This window comes from Apus apus, chromosome 1 (assembly GCF_020740795.1).
Source record: "Apus apus isolate bApuApu2 chromosome 1, bApuApu2.pri.cur, whole genome shotgun sequence".
Taxonomy (NCBI): domain Eukaryota; kingdom Metazoa; phylum Chordata; class Aves; order Apodiformes; family Apodidae; genus Apus; species Apus apus.
The window spans coordinates 185,426,350-185,444,277 of record NC_067282.1 but is presented as its reverse complement, the minus strand read 5'-3'; the positions used below and the strand labels follow the sequence as shown (position 1 = coordinate 185,444,277).

At 38.6% G+C, this 17,928-nt stretch overlaps 1 protein-coding gene across 1 annotated transcript in view; it reads right to left on the bottom strand.

Moving 5' to 3' along the window:
* Positions 1 to 5,700: 5,700 nt before the first annotated feature.
* The window catches only part of IL17REL (interleukin 17 receptor E like), a 45,981-nt gene continuing 33,753 nt past the window's right edge, over positions 5,701 to 17,928 (bottom strand). The window contains exons 10-17 of the mRNA XM_051609185.1: positions 15,808 to 15,971; positions 13,532 to 13,579; positions 12,843 to 12,900; positions 12,362 to 12,507; positions 9,861 to 9,920; positions 8,763 to 8,820; positions 6,709 to 6,763; positions 5,701 to 5,728 (exon numbers count right to left, since the gene is read on the bottom strand). Of these exons, the coding sequence (XP_051465145.1) occupies positions 5,701 to 5,728; positions 6,709 to 6,763; positions 8,763 to 8,820; positions 9,861 to 9,920; positions 12,362 to 12,507; positions 12,843 to 12,900; positions 13,532 to 13,579; positions 15,808 to 15,971 (617 nt within the window). The remainder of the gene's footprint in view (positions 5,729 to 6,708; positions 6,764 to 8,762; positions 8,821 to 9,860; positions 9,921 to 12,361; positions 12,508 to 12,842; positions 12,901 to 13,531; positions 13,580 to 15,807; positions 15,972 to 17,928) is intronic.

Genomic DNA, 17,928 nt, shown 5'->3' with positions numbered 1-17,928 from the left:
AAGGTTCTGAGTGAGGAATAGATCTGAGCCAGAAATGTGAATCACACCTGGGCTGGCTGGCTTCACCTCTCCCTTTCTTGCCTCACTCTCTTTGTCCCTTCTAGACCATCTCCCCTGCCCCATCTCCAGTCATCCCTGCCTCCACTTACACATGTCCACTTCACCTTCACCCTTTATGGAGTTCTTTCTGTAGGCTTCATATACTGTTTCCTGATGAGAGCTTCTCCCCACCTGTGCCCATAGATGGCTCAAAGTGCATTCTCCCCATCTTTTATCTTTTATCATCCCATCTTTGGGCCTTCTTTTGTCTTTCATGGTTTCTTCTTCCAGATACATCTCATCAGAGAACCTCTCGTGCAGAAACTGTTGGGCAAACACAAACCCAGTTTCAGGATGCATATAAGCTATAAGAGCAATGTTTGGAAACCTCTGCAGTGGGTGTTCAGCTACTGAGCATGGACTAAAAGCTCTGAAATGTATAATAATAGTGGCTACTGACTCAAAGGCAACTTTTTTTTTATTATTATTATACTGGCTATGATATAAAAAGGTCCAAAATTCATGTAGAGAAAGTAATGCTGAACATGATCCCATCCCAAGCTGATTTTGAAAACTGGACCTTAGAATTTAGATGGGAACTTAGCTTTAAAAGAGGATGGTTTAGGTTTCATGTAGTCAATGGCAGGAAAAATATCTTATGAGTTCCTCGTGTTGAAAAACATCACCTAGAGAAACGATCATCTATCTGCTTTTCAGTAGATAAACTGTCCTGGTTTTATGGTATCAGGAATATATATTAAGAGTCATTTGGTCCAATTTAAGATGGAGAGTAGATAAGATCTGTCTTGACACTGATGGTTCATAAATTCTAGAGTTCTTGGGAATCAAATACAGGAACTGACCCTTACTCATGTAGCTAAACTTTTTAAAAGTGGCGTTTGTGGCCACATAAAAGGGTCTATTCCTGCAAAATGTGAGCCAGTGACACTGACAATGGCTTGGAGCCATAGAAAAACAGAAGAGGATTGGGAGCAATAGCTCCCACAGTTGCTACTGGACTTTTTCCAGGACTGCACTATACACAGCAGCATTAGATGTTTGCACTAAAGGTCTTTCTGGATATGAGGGAGGAATGGTTTTCTTAATCTAGCAATGATGTTTCTGTACAATAAAAAACTTTAAAGGGATATAAGATAAAGTCATCATTTTTTAAGGCCAGCTGTTACAGGATATGAACAACGGGAATTTGATCATTGCAACTTTTCACAGAAACAAATACATTTTCTTCTGTTTGCTAAGCAGAGCCATGTGGTCAGGTTGCAGTGTTACATTATAATTCAATCTGCTGTCTAATGACTAAGAGGACCAACACCGTTTCAATTTCCTTATCGCTGGGCTATCTGCCTTCTGCTGGCTCACATATGCCTGACTTACTAGTACAGGAAGTGAACTAACCCCACAAAAGTAGCAATTATTTCTCTTCCCATTTATTTCTCTGAAGTATTTTATGCAGAAGTCCAGAAAAGAGATGAGTCAGAACACTGCCAGCACAGCACTGGACTAGATCTTCTGTGGCTGATTTTATGGCTTAGTGGATACACAGCTACTTGTTAGGATGTGGCAATTCGAGCAGGCCACTCAACTCTAACTTGCTATCAAGGAAATGTATCCGTTGCTGCAAACACAGATATCCAAAATACTGCAGCAGCATCTGTCTGGTCTCCCTCAGTAGACCCAGGGTGGGTGTGGCAAGTGAAAATCAATCTTTAAGTAAGTGGAGGTAAACTGCTTTAATTTATGCATAGCTAAAAGTTAGTTTCAGGTTTGTTCAAGCACTAGACACAACTGAAAGCATCTCTCAGTGCTTTTGCTATACCTCAACAATATGCTGATACATGCTATTATCTTGGAAGAACTGGGACATAGTAATAACAGTGACAATAGTAAGAATGTACATATGAAATGAGAACCTAATAACTGTGGGTTGTCTCAAAATACAGTAATTGGACTAGGCTCACAATAAACAAGAAGGGAATTTCCTTCAACAAAGGAATGAAGGCTCTGCAGAATTAGACAAGTCTATGGGCAGTCATGTAGGGGATTTTTGCATTTGACTGTTATTACAGCACATTTACTTGTGCGTTGGCCCATATTGCACAACCATTACATAGTTTGTCTGAGAAAAAGAAAAAAAATCAGTGGCCATCAGAGTGAAATGAATACTTTTAGAGTTGGGAAAGATTCTCATACCTTCTTCTTTCAGAATTGACCTACTGATGTTTAAAATGCCTCATGAAAAAGAAAAAAAGAAAAGAAAACAAACACTATATTTTTGCAGCTGTAATGCAACAGGGACAGTAGTGCTTCATAGCTTAGTAATGCAGAACTCTAACGTCTCTAGAAAAGGCATCACCTGAGTGGAACTCCTTCCAGAGCATTACATAGGGTGGTCCAGTAACTATATGACAGAGTGGGAAGAGCTGGTCTCAGGTGAAGCAGGAATTTTGTAGTCAGAAGAGACAATGTTTACCTGAAGTAGGGTATTAGAAACAGAACAATTAAAGATCAGTCTGGGAGTCAATCAGAAAAGCTACCAGCAGTTTTCTCATTACTTGAAGGCACTGCTCAGACCTGAGCCAAATCATGGAAATGCGATTAAGACATGCCATCCAATGGAAGGTATTAATGGTAAGCATTTAGGCTGAGTAGTCTAGGCTCCCTCTAAAACAAGTATTCAAGCAGAATGGAATACTCTTGGGAAGTACCTGTCTCTCTGCAATGGCCATCATGGGAGTATAGACTATTCCCTTTGAATAAATACTTTATTTTTAGACAGTTAATATAAGTTAAAAGTCTGCTATGTTCATTATTCAAGCTTTCCTGTAAAACAGCAGCAGGGTGATCAGGACCATGGTTGATCATGTTCGCTTTGGTATTTTGATAGCTGCAGCCAACAAGAGAAGATACAGAGCAAGAGATCAGTGTCTCTGCAGCGGAAACGGGATCTTATCATTGTGTATGGGGTTTGTGTGGAATGGTTTTGGTAGTGGGGGTGCTACAGAGGTGGCTTCTGTGAAGAGCTTCCAGAAGCTCCCCCCGTGACTAACAGAACCGATGCCAGCCGGCTCCAAGACAAGCCCATTGCTGGCCAAGGCTGAGCCCGTCAGCAATGGTGGTAGTTCCTCTGAGATAACTGTCCTGGTTTGAGCCAGGATTAAGCCAATTTTTCTTTTCACTGATTTTAAAGGCGGGGGGGGGAGGGTGTAAAAAAACCCAAACTCCTGCATAACTGGAGCTGGAGAGAGGAGTGAGAATATGTGAGAGCAACAATTCTGAAGACACCAAGGTCAATGAAAAAGGAGGGCGAGGAGGTGCTCCATGAGCTGGAGCAGATTCTCCTGCAGCCTGTTGGTGAAGACCACAGTGAGCCAGGCTGTTGCACTCCAGCCCATGGAGGTCCACAGTGGATCAGATATCCACCTACAGCACATGCAGGTGGCTGTGACTCTGTGGGAAGTCTGAGCTGGAAGAGGCTCCTGGCAGGACCTGTGGAGATGAGCCCATGCTGGAGCAAGTTTGCTGGCAGGACTTGTGAATCTGCTGTGGAGGACCCACTCTGGAGCAGTGTGTTCCTGAAGGACTGCACTCCATGGAAAGCAGGAGCAGTTTGTGAAAAACTGCAGCCCATGAGAAGGACTCATTGGAGAAGTTCATAGAGGACTGTCTGCCATGGGAAGGACCACACACTGGAGCAGGGGAAGAGTGTGAGGAGGATGGAGCAGCAGAGACAAAATGGGATGAACTGATGACAACCCACATTCCCCATCCCCCTGCACTGCTGCAAGGGAGGAGACAGAGAAAATCGGGAGTGAATCTGAACCCAGGAAGAAGAGAGGGGTGGGAGGAAGGTGTTTGAAGATCTGGTTTTATTTCTCATTATGGTACTCTGATTTGATTGTTAATAAATTAAATTAATTTTCCCCAAGTTGAGTCTGTTTTGCCCCTGACAGAGACTGCTGAATGGTCTCTCTGTCCTTACCTGGACCCAGCATATTTTCTTTATTTTTTCTCTCTCCTGTCCAGCTGAGGAGAGGAGTGACAGGGCAGCTTTGGTGGGCACCTGGTGCTCAGCCAAGGTCAACCCATCAGACATTGAAAGCATCCAGCTTCAGTACAGCTACCTTTGCTTCAGGATCTCATACAAACTTGTCATTGGAAGTGGTGTTTTGTCTTTGCTACACTTGTATTTTCAGATCCTGCCATGCCTTTGTAATTTTAATTCCTTTTCAGTCTGACATTTACAAACAGCTGATTTGAAGACCTTCCTGCAATAAAAAGCACACTGTACAAATCAAGCTTTCCTAAAGAAAAGACTTTTCCACTGGAGGGAAGTGAAAAGGGTGGTGTTATGGTGCTCTCTCAGTTGAATGGCTGAATGTCTTGTTTCTGGCTGCATTCTGGAGGGTATTAAAGGAAAAGCAGATGTCTGAATAGATCAGTGCTTCAATTTCACAGCCAAAGCAAGCAACTAAATGCTTTAGGAAGGCTGTCTTGTTGCCTCTGCTTTTGGAACTGTAGCATTGGTTGGAATAAGCATATATCTAACAGATGTGCGGTCTACACAATTAAGCTTTGATATCAAAGGAACCAAGCAGAATTTGTCCTCTTCAGGGCACCTCAAAATCCTTCTGTTTCAGCACAGCAGATACATCTCTTACACCATATTTTTCTCTTGTCAATTGCTCTTTGAAAGTCTTGAAACAAAAAAAAACATATTCAGATGGAAAACATTTTTATTGATCAACTTCTTGTTCCAGACCCTCACTCCCCACCCATATTCCTGATTCCACTTGAGCAACTCCACATGTTTTCAGGATTTGCTGTTAATCATTGTTTAGTTGACTTTATTTCCATGTTACACAACAGAAAGTAAGGATGTTGGACAGGAGTATTCAGTGAAATAAAGGCCAAATGTTTGATAATCAGTACAGTGTGTAGTAGTATTCTCAACAATTGAGTATGAACACTGATATAATGGGAAAAAAATACTTCAATTCTTTCCAAAAAACTGTTTCCTTCTAGGCTGGATTTCCTCATCACAGTTTTAAATAGCTATCAGACCAAAGAAATGTACCTGCTCAAAAAAATAGGAAAGTTATTTCCAAGTCATATAAAAACACAAACTCAGAAAGTAGTTGTTATATATTTAAGGAATGTGGTCTGTCTTAGTGAGATCATAAGGACGGCATCAGAAAACAAAGGAAATTACAAAGGATAATGTAACAAAGCCAAGAAAACTTCCTCCATTCTTAATTTCTCAAAAACTTTTGCTTATGGTTTAAAAATGAAGGTTACAAATAATAAAATATTAAATACTTGTTCTATGGGTAGACAAGGTACCATGAAAGTACTCATTTATAGCATATTATATATAAAATACAAATTTAGAAGGGAAATGTGAACCACATTCTCTAACCAAGTGATCTGAGATATTTTTTGTTTCGAAATTCTGGGAAATGAGGAATCATATTCCAGCTTCTTTTGGACATGTTAGAATAGACTTGCTAAATTCTTCACTCATGAGAATAATCTCATAGTAATTAGAATAAACTACTAACATTAGAGATAACCAGTTAGACAAGATTTGCAAGTTACACCAAAATACAAGTTAAGAAGGACCTTGAAAATAGGTTGATAAATTCAATGCAAGGAATGCACACTCTTCATTCTAGGGGAAAAACAGAAGAGGAAAAAATATTGGCTTTTTTTTCTCTGAAGTGTGAGGGAGTTAATTGCATTTAATATGTAGCTGGAGTTAAACAACAAATGTAACCATTCATCCACACCTTGTGGACTTGACTGTTAGAGTCCAATCAGCACTTACATGGAGAAATGAACAAAACCAAGGTATTTTATACTGAATGGTATCTTCTGACAAGAGAAAATCCAAAGACTGCTCAAAGCAAATACGGTAGCCCCTTCTCAATCACATAACTTGTAAATCCTTTGCAAAGACGCATATTGTCCCCATCTTTGAACAAGGGCTTTTCAGAGCCTCTCTACTTTCCCTGGAGTTCTAGAGTGCTTCCACTGTCTTAGGTTGCCTCTGAAAGGGTGTCCTTAAAGGAAGAGGTCTATTTAAGAGCTCAGGCTATACCATCCATGGGCTGCATTAATTACTGATTTGTTCATAACCTGGGAATAAGTGTTTTGCAAAGGGTTGTGGGAACGAAAAGAAGCACTGGAACTGCTGAGCAGACACTATTGATGACTGAGAGGACAGAGGGGACTGATCTGCCTGCAAATGTCAGGGAGGAAGCAGGAATCAGGGGCTAATAATGTAAATGTCATGCTCAGCAAATCTAAGATTGTTCAGGGTTCTTGAAGGTTGTCTTGTTACTTTACAAACTTCTCACTACATCTGGTTATTTGACTTCCTTTGTGCTCTTTCTCTGGCAGGAAGGCCTCTGATGACACTATTGCACTGTGGTGCTATAGAGAGAAAGCAAGAGGAGAGAGCACAGAAGCAAGAGGTGTCTTCAGTGGTGACAAGGAGAGGGGAGAGATAGGAACCTGATATTCCTGCTGGCTAGTAAAACCTTCACTCAGTGATTGCTTCTGTTCTTCAGAGAGGCCAATGATATGTTTTCAGGATTAACAACTCTATGAACTGTCAAAGATATTTTAAACCATACACTGGGTGGATACCTGTGTGTCATGGCCTTCGCTGGGTTTCCATCACTGTATGTCTGACCACGGAAAGCTGAAGAAACAAGTTCAAATGTAGGTTGCCACTTTGTCTTCATTATGGTTCATACCTTTATTCTCACATCAACTGATTTGGGTAATTGTTTCATTCAAAATGGATAAGTTTATTTTTTAATGGGTAAAATAATGACTCAGAAAGCTTTGCTACATTAAACAGAATCCAGAAAAGAGGCCAAGGGAGGGCAGGATGCACTGATGCTGCTTGGCATCTTTAGCAGTGATATTTTATATTCATTTCTATTTCACAAAGTTGTATGCAATGAATATTTTTACTATTTTCACTATGCCTTTATAAGATTATTTGTAATTTACTTTGACTTTTTGTATAACCCAAATTGTCACAACTTATGGACATATCTTTGGTATAATATTCTCTTCACCTTTATCTGGGTTGTTTTTTTCTTAAACATCTTAGATTCAGACACAATAGAATCCCAGTGTAAGAATTATCACCTTTGGTGACATTGCCTTGAATTTCATCATCTCCTGATTTTGAAAAGCTAATGCTTGAGAAAATAACTTTCGTATAAAAAATAAGCACTGAAGAATACAGAAGCCCTTAGTAGAAAATGCTATTACTGTTACATTCAGAATCTTCCAAATGACAAGCAATTAATGGCTCCTGGTGAGTCATTAAGAACACAGGAATTACAGCAGTGAGTCAGACCCATCAAGTTCACTGTCCCATCTCTGACACTAACTTCTACCATCTGCCTCAGAGGGGGGTTTTGGGGACCTCCTCCTGGACAGCTGGCAGGGACAGAATTATTCACCCACTAATATGGACTGCATTATCCCAAAAATATAAAGTATTGCAGAATCCATAAAGCATGAGGTTAATATCCTCTATATAACACACACAGCAATCAGGTATTACAGTTCTGATATTCTTTACATATGTGCAGTCCTTAGATTTTTTTCTGAATCACCACAAATTCTTGATCAGAACAAAAACTTTTGCCCAAAAAGTTCTCTACTCAGTTTTTGGTGTTCCACTATTTTCATTTAATACACAGATCCATTCTCTCCTACTATAAGGCAGCGGGGAATTTCCAAACTGCCATCTCTGGAGCCTTTCATTATTTTACATGCTTTTGTCATATCCTTCACACTTGTTAAAAGGAAAATATGAATAAGGAAAATGCATCCAGACTACATGAATCCCAACATTCTGACTAGTTAATTGATTCACCCTGAGTGGTTTAAGTTTTTTAGCAGAGAAGAAACCTGAACTAGCATTATGCAAGTGCTTATACAGAGAACTACATTTAGACTACAAATTCAACCTCCCTCCTTTTTAGTGTTAGGCTTTGAAATCTGAAGCTGTAGTTAAATGACAGGTATTTTTAGACAACAAAGAAAATCTGTCATAGGAATCGCTATGCTTACAATGAACAGGGAGGTGAGACTGTTTCTTTGGGTGCATTTGGGGATGTGTTTTTGGCAATGCTCAGATTTGCCTTCCCACAGTTTGGCTCCATTTAGACTTTTTAGTTCTAAACTACCCACTCCTGCACTCTTTACTGTAAACCCCACAGCCTTAGTTCACTCTGAACTCACTAACTTCCACATCTTACTTCCAGGTCTTAGAGATTCTGGAATATTCTGACTCCATGAGCATATCTGGGTGTACCTTAAATCATAAGGAAGAACTGTTTGCTTACTTGCCAAGGATTGTTTTAAACTACTTACCTCATGTAATGGCAGCAAGGTAAAGGTAGGTGTGGCATGCAGAACTTGGCACAGGATGGAAAATTCACTCAGGAAGCAGAAAAAACAGCCACAAAAATTGCCCTTGCAGTAGCTAATTAAAAGCTAGTTGAGGTATATGAGTCCATTGTTTATAAAAAGGAAGCTGAGTGTATCTAGCTCACGTGCAGATATCCACATTCAGTCAGGTGATTCCCACCTCAGTTTCCAGTGAAAACACAGTTCACCTGAGATGCTCTCTTCTACACAATCAAGACCTAATTCTTCTTTTCATTCATACTTACCACAGTGGATATCACAGATCTGCAGTGGAACTGAATACTCTACATCTGTCCTCCAGCCCTTGTAAAAAAAAAGGATTAGTCTTATTTCCCTTTCAGCAGAATTGGAAATAAAAACTTGTGTTGACAGAGTGTGATCGTTTTATGAGCTTGCTCCAGTGACTGCATTTTTTAATCTGTTTTTAAATAAGTGGATACGGATACTTCTGGTCTTGTGTATATTTAGTGGGTTGCAATCACTTTTAGGTTTCTAAATCATAAAGCGAATCAGATTGGGGCAGGAGTTGAGGTGGGAGAACTGTATTTGGACAGCTAATGTCTAATTTACAAAATAAACAATTTATGCAGGAAAACATCAATTCTACCACCAAACCTGATTTTCCACTAGGGAAAGAAAAATTCTCATTATCCAGAAGGCTCTTGCCAATATCCCTTTCATCTTGCCCCTTTCTTCCTGGCAGCTGAGAGTGAGGCTGACAAGATTCTTCCAGAGCAGCTGCTGAAGTCTCACAGCTGTTGCTGTCAGTCTCTGCTGTCCTAGTGTCTACTGAGAACATTAATTCCAGAGAGGAATAAACCTATCAGCTTCACGCTCCTTTTCTGTTAATGTTGTCTCAATAAAGTTCAGCCACAGAAATAGTGTGCAAAAATGTCAGAAATAATTTGCTAAGCTCTGCTTTTGAGAGTGTAAATTCTATCATACAATGCACTTACTGTGCTGTTTGCTATGTGCCTAACCTTTTCCAGCTAATGGCAATTTTTGAAAAATTCATCTGTTATTTACTTGGATCTTTTGATACCTTGGAAGTTTTTATTACAAAGTAATGTATAAGGACAGGATTAACAATTTCCTGATGATATCCCTTTATCTGTCATTGACAAAGGAGCAAGATCATGGAGTGCAACTTCTCCATTGATTGTCATCTCAGTGAGAGGCAGCACATCAAAATGTAAAAAATGCTCTTTGCCAACTGTGTTTGCACAGTAATCAGATTTGACTGGGAGGAGAAAGTAGTGAGAGTGCCCGCTGTGGGTTTGGTTTGGTTTTTTGTATGATTTGTTTATTATGTACTAAGTACCTGGCAAAATCAAGACACATACCTGAATGCAAATTGTTGACCCACACATTTCCTTCGACATAGTGATTGATACAGAATCTCCCTAATGAAAAGGAAAAATAATGAAAATTATTCTTTTCCATACCCTGGAACAATGAAAATTCACTGTCTCTCCAGCTCTTTGGTTCATTTGCTAATAATGCTACATGTTCTGCTATGTCAGAAAATTAATAGAGTATATATTCATTATGGAAGGTTATATATTTTCAGAAATCCCCGGATCTCAATGATCATAAGCAGCTGGTGTAGTTTTGCCAAGCACAATTTGGGCAGCACAGGAACAAGGGTAATGTTCCTGCATTTTATGAAGCATCAAAAAGCAGGACACCCTCCTCACCATGGCTGCTTACACCCCATTATGAAGTGAGCATCTTCACTTTTTTTCCTGGTGTACATGAGTTGAAGGAACAACCATTTCTTTACAGTTCTGTGTTTCTCATCACATTGTTTGCTGAGAACAAGTTCAGCCTTAGGGTGAAGTTGTCCTAAATGACTGTTCTGACACTTAGTATTTGAATTTTTTATGGTTTGTCCTCAAAATAATGTTACTTACCTCACTAATAGCTAGGAATCCTACACTGCTCTCTTTAGTGTGGCAAACTTCTAAAATAATCTGGGGCAAATTAGGTGAATATGTTCTTTTTTGAGCATGACTGAACTGGGCTAGTAGGTAGAAAATGAACATTGGTTTCTGGGAACACAGAGCTAAGTAATGATTAAAATGTTGTGTATGTTGCTCACAGTGTTGAGACAGGAATTGTATGCAAATTATGTAGGCTCCCATTCTGACATAACAGCTTTCTACTGGATGGAAGAAAACAGCATTTTAAAATGCATCAGTGCCCTTTATGAAACACAGACTTCAACACCTAGCTGCGATTTATTGGTGCTGCACCACTACCCTTTTCCCTCAGCAATTCACACAGGGAACCTTTAAAAGCAGAAAGTCCAGACTTCACAGATCTCACATGAAATAAGCCTGTTGAAGAGAAGTGCCACTGTTAAGTGTTCGCTGAAGACAGTGTTTGACAACTGTTCTGCCATACAGATCCCCATCTCTGCCAGTAATACAGCATTTCCCCAGATATCTTGCCCCATTAGGAGAGATGCTTGATAGATTGACCAGCAAAGCTGAGCTGGGAAACTCTGCCTTTGACAGCTGCTCTGTTACGTTCAGCACCAGAAATGTAAAAAAGACCTAATCTGATTCATTAGAAAATAAATTCAGCTTTCAGTGTCCACTCCTTTAAGTTTTTATTCATAGCTGATAGCTTGTCAGCTACCCCCTGATATGTTCATCCTGCACACTGAAAACATCAGAGGTACTTTAGTCAGATGCAGCATGTACCTGTGTGCAGTTGTAAAGAAAGGAGTACAGCTGGAATATATCCTAAAAAGAGGACAGATGTAGGAGCTACAGCATGCTTGTGTCTTCAAAAGCACATCCCCCTACAGTTTAGTGAAGTGAATGGGCACAGACTGCAATAACAATAGAAATCATATCTGGATTTCTCAGCTTTCTCAAAATCTATCATATGACATCTCATATGCCTGGTCAGTGGAGCAGAAAGCTGGAGCACACATTTCAGGGTGGACACAGGACTACTGAGGAGCTGCCTGCTGAACCAGCACAATGCCTTTCAGTATGCTGGCCCTAGTAGCTCTTAGGACCTATGCTGCTAATATTCTCCTGTTTGAAAAATAATGCTGTGGCCACTCTTCTGCTCTTTGGCCCCACTTTCCAGATGTAGCTCAGTAGATCACAGGTCAGGCCAACCAAGTAACCAAGGCTGAAGGGCAAGGGCAAGCATGGTGCTGCCCAGAAAATGTTTGAGATAGAGGCTTATTTTCAAAAGAGTAAGAGGCTCCCATTTCCTGAATAGCTGCTGTCTGAATCAAATCTCACCCTCCCATAATCTTTTCCCTCTCTCCCTCACTTTGCTGGAAGAAGCAGTTGTGTAGTCATACAGTCAGTCATCTCAAAAAGTTAATTTGGCTAAAAACTTACCCTTTTTTTGTGTATTGAGTTTGTGTAGGCAGCTGTAAGAGTGGCTCAAGATCATAATGGATTTTATGCCCCAAGTCTTACATTTCATGATGTAAGATTTGTTCAGGTAAGTTATATCAGTAACCCATATTTGAAATAATAACACTAACATTGCTATATACATAAGAGAATGTCACCAGGACAGAAAAATACTAAACCACAAAAATTATATTAAAAAATATTAAGGATCCACGCAACAGTCACTTCCTTTGATGTAACTCATTTGACTTTAGGATCCTTATTTATTTCTTGCTTCAGTGTGAGATCAGAATTAAAACTACAACTAAACTTTAAATATGTTCTAGTAATTGTTCCCATATGTACATGCATGGGTTTATTAATGCTTTCAAGCTGCAGAGTGATACATGGAGTAATAAATGAATGCAGTTAAATGTGTTTAAAAGTCTTACAAGACTTAAGAAATAATATATACAAACCACAGAGACTGAATGGTGCATCCCAACAGATTCACACGAGGCCAGCTGCGTCCTGTTACACACAAGCACTGAGAACTGTGCCTTGGTTTGGGATGTGAAGAAAACTTCTATTTGTTCTCCAACTGCAGCAGTTCTCATTTTCCAAGCTGATGTTAGGGGGGAAAACTTGCTTTTAGATGTACAAGGACCATATATTATATTTTAAGTTGTTCTATTTAAACTAAATGTCTTTTAATTAGTCAAGTACCATCAAACAATATGCAAGTAATTATTTTGATGCCCACAAGTTACTTTTTATACTGATAAACATTTGATCTACTGGGAATACATAGAAGTAGCAAGCTGAAAAATCTCTTTGCCATAGTTTACAAGCTACAGTGATGTGTACACTTTCACTGGCTTACTGGAGAAGGCTCATGTACAGTGAGCGATTTAAATATTTTCACAATTTAATATTCTGTAATTAAAAGAGAATATTTACCTGGAAATTCTCCATTAGCAAATGGACATTTAACCCAAGACCCTTGCTTTGTTGTAAACTGAAAGCAGAGAAATCTGTTAGGAAAACTGATTTTTCCATTTCTGCCAGTGGCTACAGAGTCAACTAGAGATGATCAGTGCATTTCAGAAAGTTGCAAAAGGTGAATTTGACAGCTTTCCTGGTCTGTGGTATCTTCCAACCCTTCATTTAAATTAGGTCCCCCAGTTCTTCAGATATTTATGCACATGCATATTTTCAGAAACATGTAGTTCCACTAACATGAAAGTAATCCAATATAGACAATAATATGCCTATATTAACTGTATGTGGCATTCTTTTCTTAATTAGAATAATAAAAGGTACTCCAGTAAATGTAGTGTAACAATACTATTTTTTTAATTAAAAACTTCATAAGTTAAACCTAGTGCATGCTCCAGAGTTTGCATTGTCCTGTTTTTCTTAGGCAGAGAAAACAGAGGGCACAGTCTGACCCGTGTAATTTCTATCATTCCTGCTGCACTTTCAAAAAAATTCCTTTTAATCTAATCTTTGACATTTCCTTCATTCTTACTTCCCATTCAGCAGAGCTATGAAACAAAATATTGTTCCCAAAGAACATTAGCAACTCGGTTTTTAGACCTGACAGAAAGAGAGCAGCTAATAGGTGTTTTACAAAGAAATCACTTTACCTTCATGCAAAGTCTTGGGTGAGTGTCCACACGAGAATATTTAACCTGCTTGAAAAAACAGCACTTAGTATTAGCTAGTTTCATTGACTAGTTTCACAAAGTCAATTCCCCAAAATTTTCATGGTTTGATTACTGAGAAAGGAGCTGGTTTGTTTACTTTACAAACATCCCATTAAAAAAAATTCACATAAAACAAGAATAATGGAAACAACTACTTTGGATTACCAAATAATTTGCCATTTTTCTGTAACATGTAGCATTTTTTTATAGTCTGTCTCACCCATTAAAGCTAAATTAATTGGTTCTATGGTGGCTCATGTGCAAAATTCTAATTACACGTTCGTCTTGTTTCAGTCCATTATTTACCATTCATCAATGACTCTGCAGAACATTTAAACATACACTCAAAAGTGTTGTTCCACCTTCAGTTAAGAAATTTTTCAATTTTCCATATCCCTATTCCAGAAAAGATTTAAACGTAAACTGTATTTTAAGCATCCACTTAAGTGACCTACAAAATGTTGCTGACTTGATTAACAATTGTTTACCCTCGAAGGGCTTCACCATAAAAAGCCTTGTCTCATGTAAAGAATTACTACCCATGTAGGTGTTCTTACTTAAATAAACACCATTTGCCCAAGTGACTGAGCACAATGGACCCTACACACAACACATGGCATCGTCACCACAGTGACACCTCTTTCCTGTAGCTTTTTTGAGAACATAATAGATATCCTCAGGTGTGTCTACACAGGATAACAGAAGATAGCTCTGTAGTCCTCTCAGATACAGAGATAGCATTGTCATCAACAGAGAAATCCTCATCCTAATTAGAGACAAGAGTTGTGGTAGCTTTGGGAACTAAGCTGACATGTGTGCATGGTACAAGAGTATGCAGCACTGTGTGCATTTACTGGGAGAGCTGCTACTATGTGACGAATCTCTGCAGTGGTTTCCAGCACACTATAGAGATGTTCTTCAGGGTTACAAGACAAGAGATTGACCAAATTCAATATAAGACTTTTTAGGATTAAATAGGGAAAAAAAAGAGAAGATTCATGGTGTCCATGAATATTAATAAATACAGAAAAATATCCATCATCTGTAATAAATTAACCTTGGCTTGTGTTCTGGATAGTAAACACAACCACTACGAGTCAAACCTCATTTTAGGCTTCCTTTGTTGGTTTTTTATTTGTTGTTTTTTTTTCCTGCAAGCAATGAGTTGTGCTTATTGTCAGCAGATTATTAATCCGATAGGGAACACTCACATGTTTGGTGTTTTGCAAAATCAAAGTTCTGTTGAAACCCATAAAATCATGAAACTGAACAAGCACTAAACACTTGGACAGGAGTGCCTAATTAAAAATCATTCAACAGTCTTGAGTCGGTCCCACACAAGTCACGTCATTAGAATAATACTCATAAAGTTACAAAAATTAAGAATTTTATCTTATTTGACTTTTCAGATGCTACCTTGATTTCCACATTCAGGGAAGCCTGAAACTTACTTTTAGGATGAAAGCCAGAATTCTAACCAACCTCGTAAATGCAGTGCCTGCAGCACCATGAGACTTCAGATTGAAGTATTAGCAGTTCAAGATACATGTAATGAAAATGCTTTTTGACTTTAGAACAAAAGTGCAGAAAGAACTGAAGAACCCAATATTTCAACACCCACAATTTCAAGACATTGGGCCGGTAAGTTTTAAAGAGATTTACCTTCATCTCACTTATATTTAGGCTTTTAAATGTTAAATATCCAAATCTGGTCTAATCACAACAGGCTTTTGTGATAGTCAGTGAAAAGAAAGGGGTGTCTTCAGAGAAAGTCCCTCCAACCTTTCTTATATACTTATCTTCAGATGAGAAGAGTTGTCCTCTCAATACATCTGTTTCACTTATTTACTTTAAAGGGAATCTGATGTGAATAGCTTAGGCTTGAACACCTATATTTTAGACAGCAAAGTCAGGGCAGATGAATCATGCCTTTACTATAAATGAAAAGCAGACCCTATTTAGCCCAAAGAATTTAGCAAACATTACTAGCCTCACAGTCATCCCCACTTTATATTTCTTAACAGTGAGTCAGTAAGCTCTTTGAATAAATCATGTGGTTAGTGTACAAGAACAGACTGCAATTATGAATAGTTTTAAGTATCAGAAAATCAGAGAGGAATTTACAGCTACTCTAATTCCAACATCTAGCTTTTAACATTATGCCTTTGGCCATGGCCTTCAGTCTCACAGTTAGAATAAATCTGCATAGCTCTTACTTTCTCAGGAGAATTTTTGGAAGAGTTTTGTATATCTTCACACTGGTCGCTAGACTCCATTAACCTGCATAGGTTAACCATGACAAGCACAGGACAGGCTGGCTCCCAAGCTAGGGTTTGTGTCGCTGGGTTATAAACAATATTATCCCATAGCACCTTCGTATCTGTGCACAGAGAGTGAAAACATTATTCAAGAGGTCTAAAAAAGGAATCAAAATTGTTCATGAATCTGATACTGATATATGTGCTTAAAACCAAAAGCATTGCTTTTCCCTTTCCTTGACATTTTTGCCAATCAGAAATGCCGTATTTCACGCTGTAATCGTCTAAAACTTGAATTCATCCCACCAAAGTGTTGGCATTTACCAGAGGTTCTCAACCTGAGAGCTTAGTCTCCCACCACAGTGATAGATGGGCATCACCAGGGAATGATGCCTTGGCTTTTAAGTAGGCTGCACCAGCTTCTGGAAGTGCATTCTGGGCCCATCAGTCACAGGAGGAGGAAAATGGAAGTAAATTCCTAGCCAAGGATATCCAGTTAACTGTGTATGGTAAACTGGGATGAATCTGTACGTTAGTGTCTAGAGGTAATGGCACTGGAGACTCAGATTCTGTGTCTTGTTTAGGACTTGCATGCATACGTGTATGTAAGAGGACGAAGAGGATTTGCCTGTACCTGCATATCAAGAACTCAAAGAGTAAAGACAGGTGTGAAAGAAATTCACAATAAATAATTTTTCTACAGCATTTATATAAATCTTCTTTCTATGTATATGCCTTCTTTCTATACTGGATATACCATAATTTGAGACCTAGCCAACAAATATTTTGGGATATTTTAAATAGGCACTATAATAAAATAAAAGCTCTCATATTTATTTGATTGGTCAAATTAGTCACTTTGTACGGACTTCCATTTAGCTGCACATGGATAAGAGAATTCTCTGCATGAAATTCAAACTGATATTTCAGTTTATACTTCAAGAAGTAATTTGGAAAGTTTTACATTTTCCTAATGGTCAGAAGTAGGAGGAAAATATATTTCTGCAACTACTTGTGAAGCAAAAACCTGAAAACCTGGCCGGTTGGATGTTCAAGATGAGTGAAAAAACAACACCCATGACCAGAAAATGTAGAAAAGCGATGAAGCACATTCCGCATCAAATGGTGGAAACACCAGGTGTCCAAAATCAGCTCCCATCAGGCATAACAACAATAGTTCTCACAGCTATATTTTTAATGTTATAGGAGTCTGTAATAATATAGATACAATGTAAGCACAATACTAATAGTTAAGAGAATAGCATGACAATTAAGAGTTCTCAGGTTTGTTTCCATGTCTGCTCATTGACTTACTGCCTGAGTTTCCTTCTGTTTTATTCCTTTGTAGCATCTACTTATTTACGTAAATAAGTAGACATTTACATAGTAAAGATGCTTTTCCACAAAATTAAAATAATAATAATAATAATAATAATAATAATAATAATAATAATAATAATAATAAAAAATTAATAAACAGACCAAATCTACTTTGAAAATTCCAGAAAACAGAGTTGTCAGTTAGGAAAAAGAAAGTCTTAAAAAGAAATCAGCTTGGCTGTAAAGTTAGAACACCTTAAATGCTTTAATAGCTGGGTGCTAGAGTCTGAAAAACTGCTTGAGATTCCCGTAAAGTAGTTGAGTAAATTATAAGTATCATTGTAAAACAGTATTTCTCATATTCACTTCCTTATTGAAGAGCTTCAGTTGCCAAACCACATGGGGCCCTTCCTCTGAATACGTGAATCTTTGCAACCTGTGATTCAGCTCTCCCTAAAGCCCTGATTCAATGGCACTGGAGAGGAGAATGACTGCAGTAGGAAGGAAAGAAAAGAAGCAGAATATAGAAGGAAGGAAGGGCTCATGGGATTCATGACCCTCATTTTCCATATTTGCAAAGCACAACCATTTCACACACAGGAATTAGGTAAAGATAGGAGAAAATTCAGAAGAAATCAACCTGTGCCCCATGAGACCCAGCCTGAAGCTGAACAGCTACTAAGACTGTTGGACTGAATGGGAGTTGCACTAGATGACTTTTATACTCCCTTCCATCCAAATACATTGTATGATTCTATG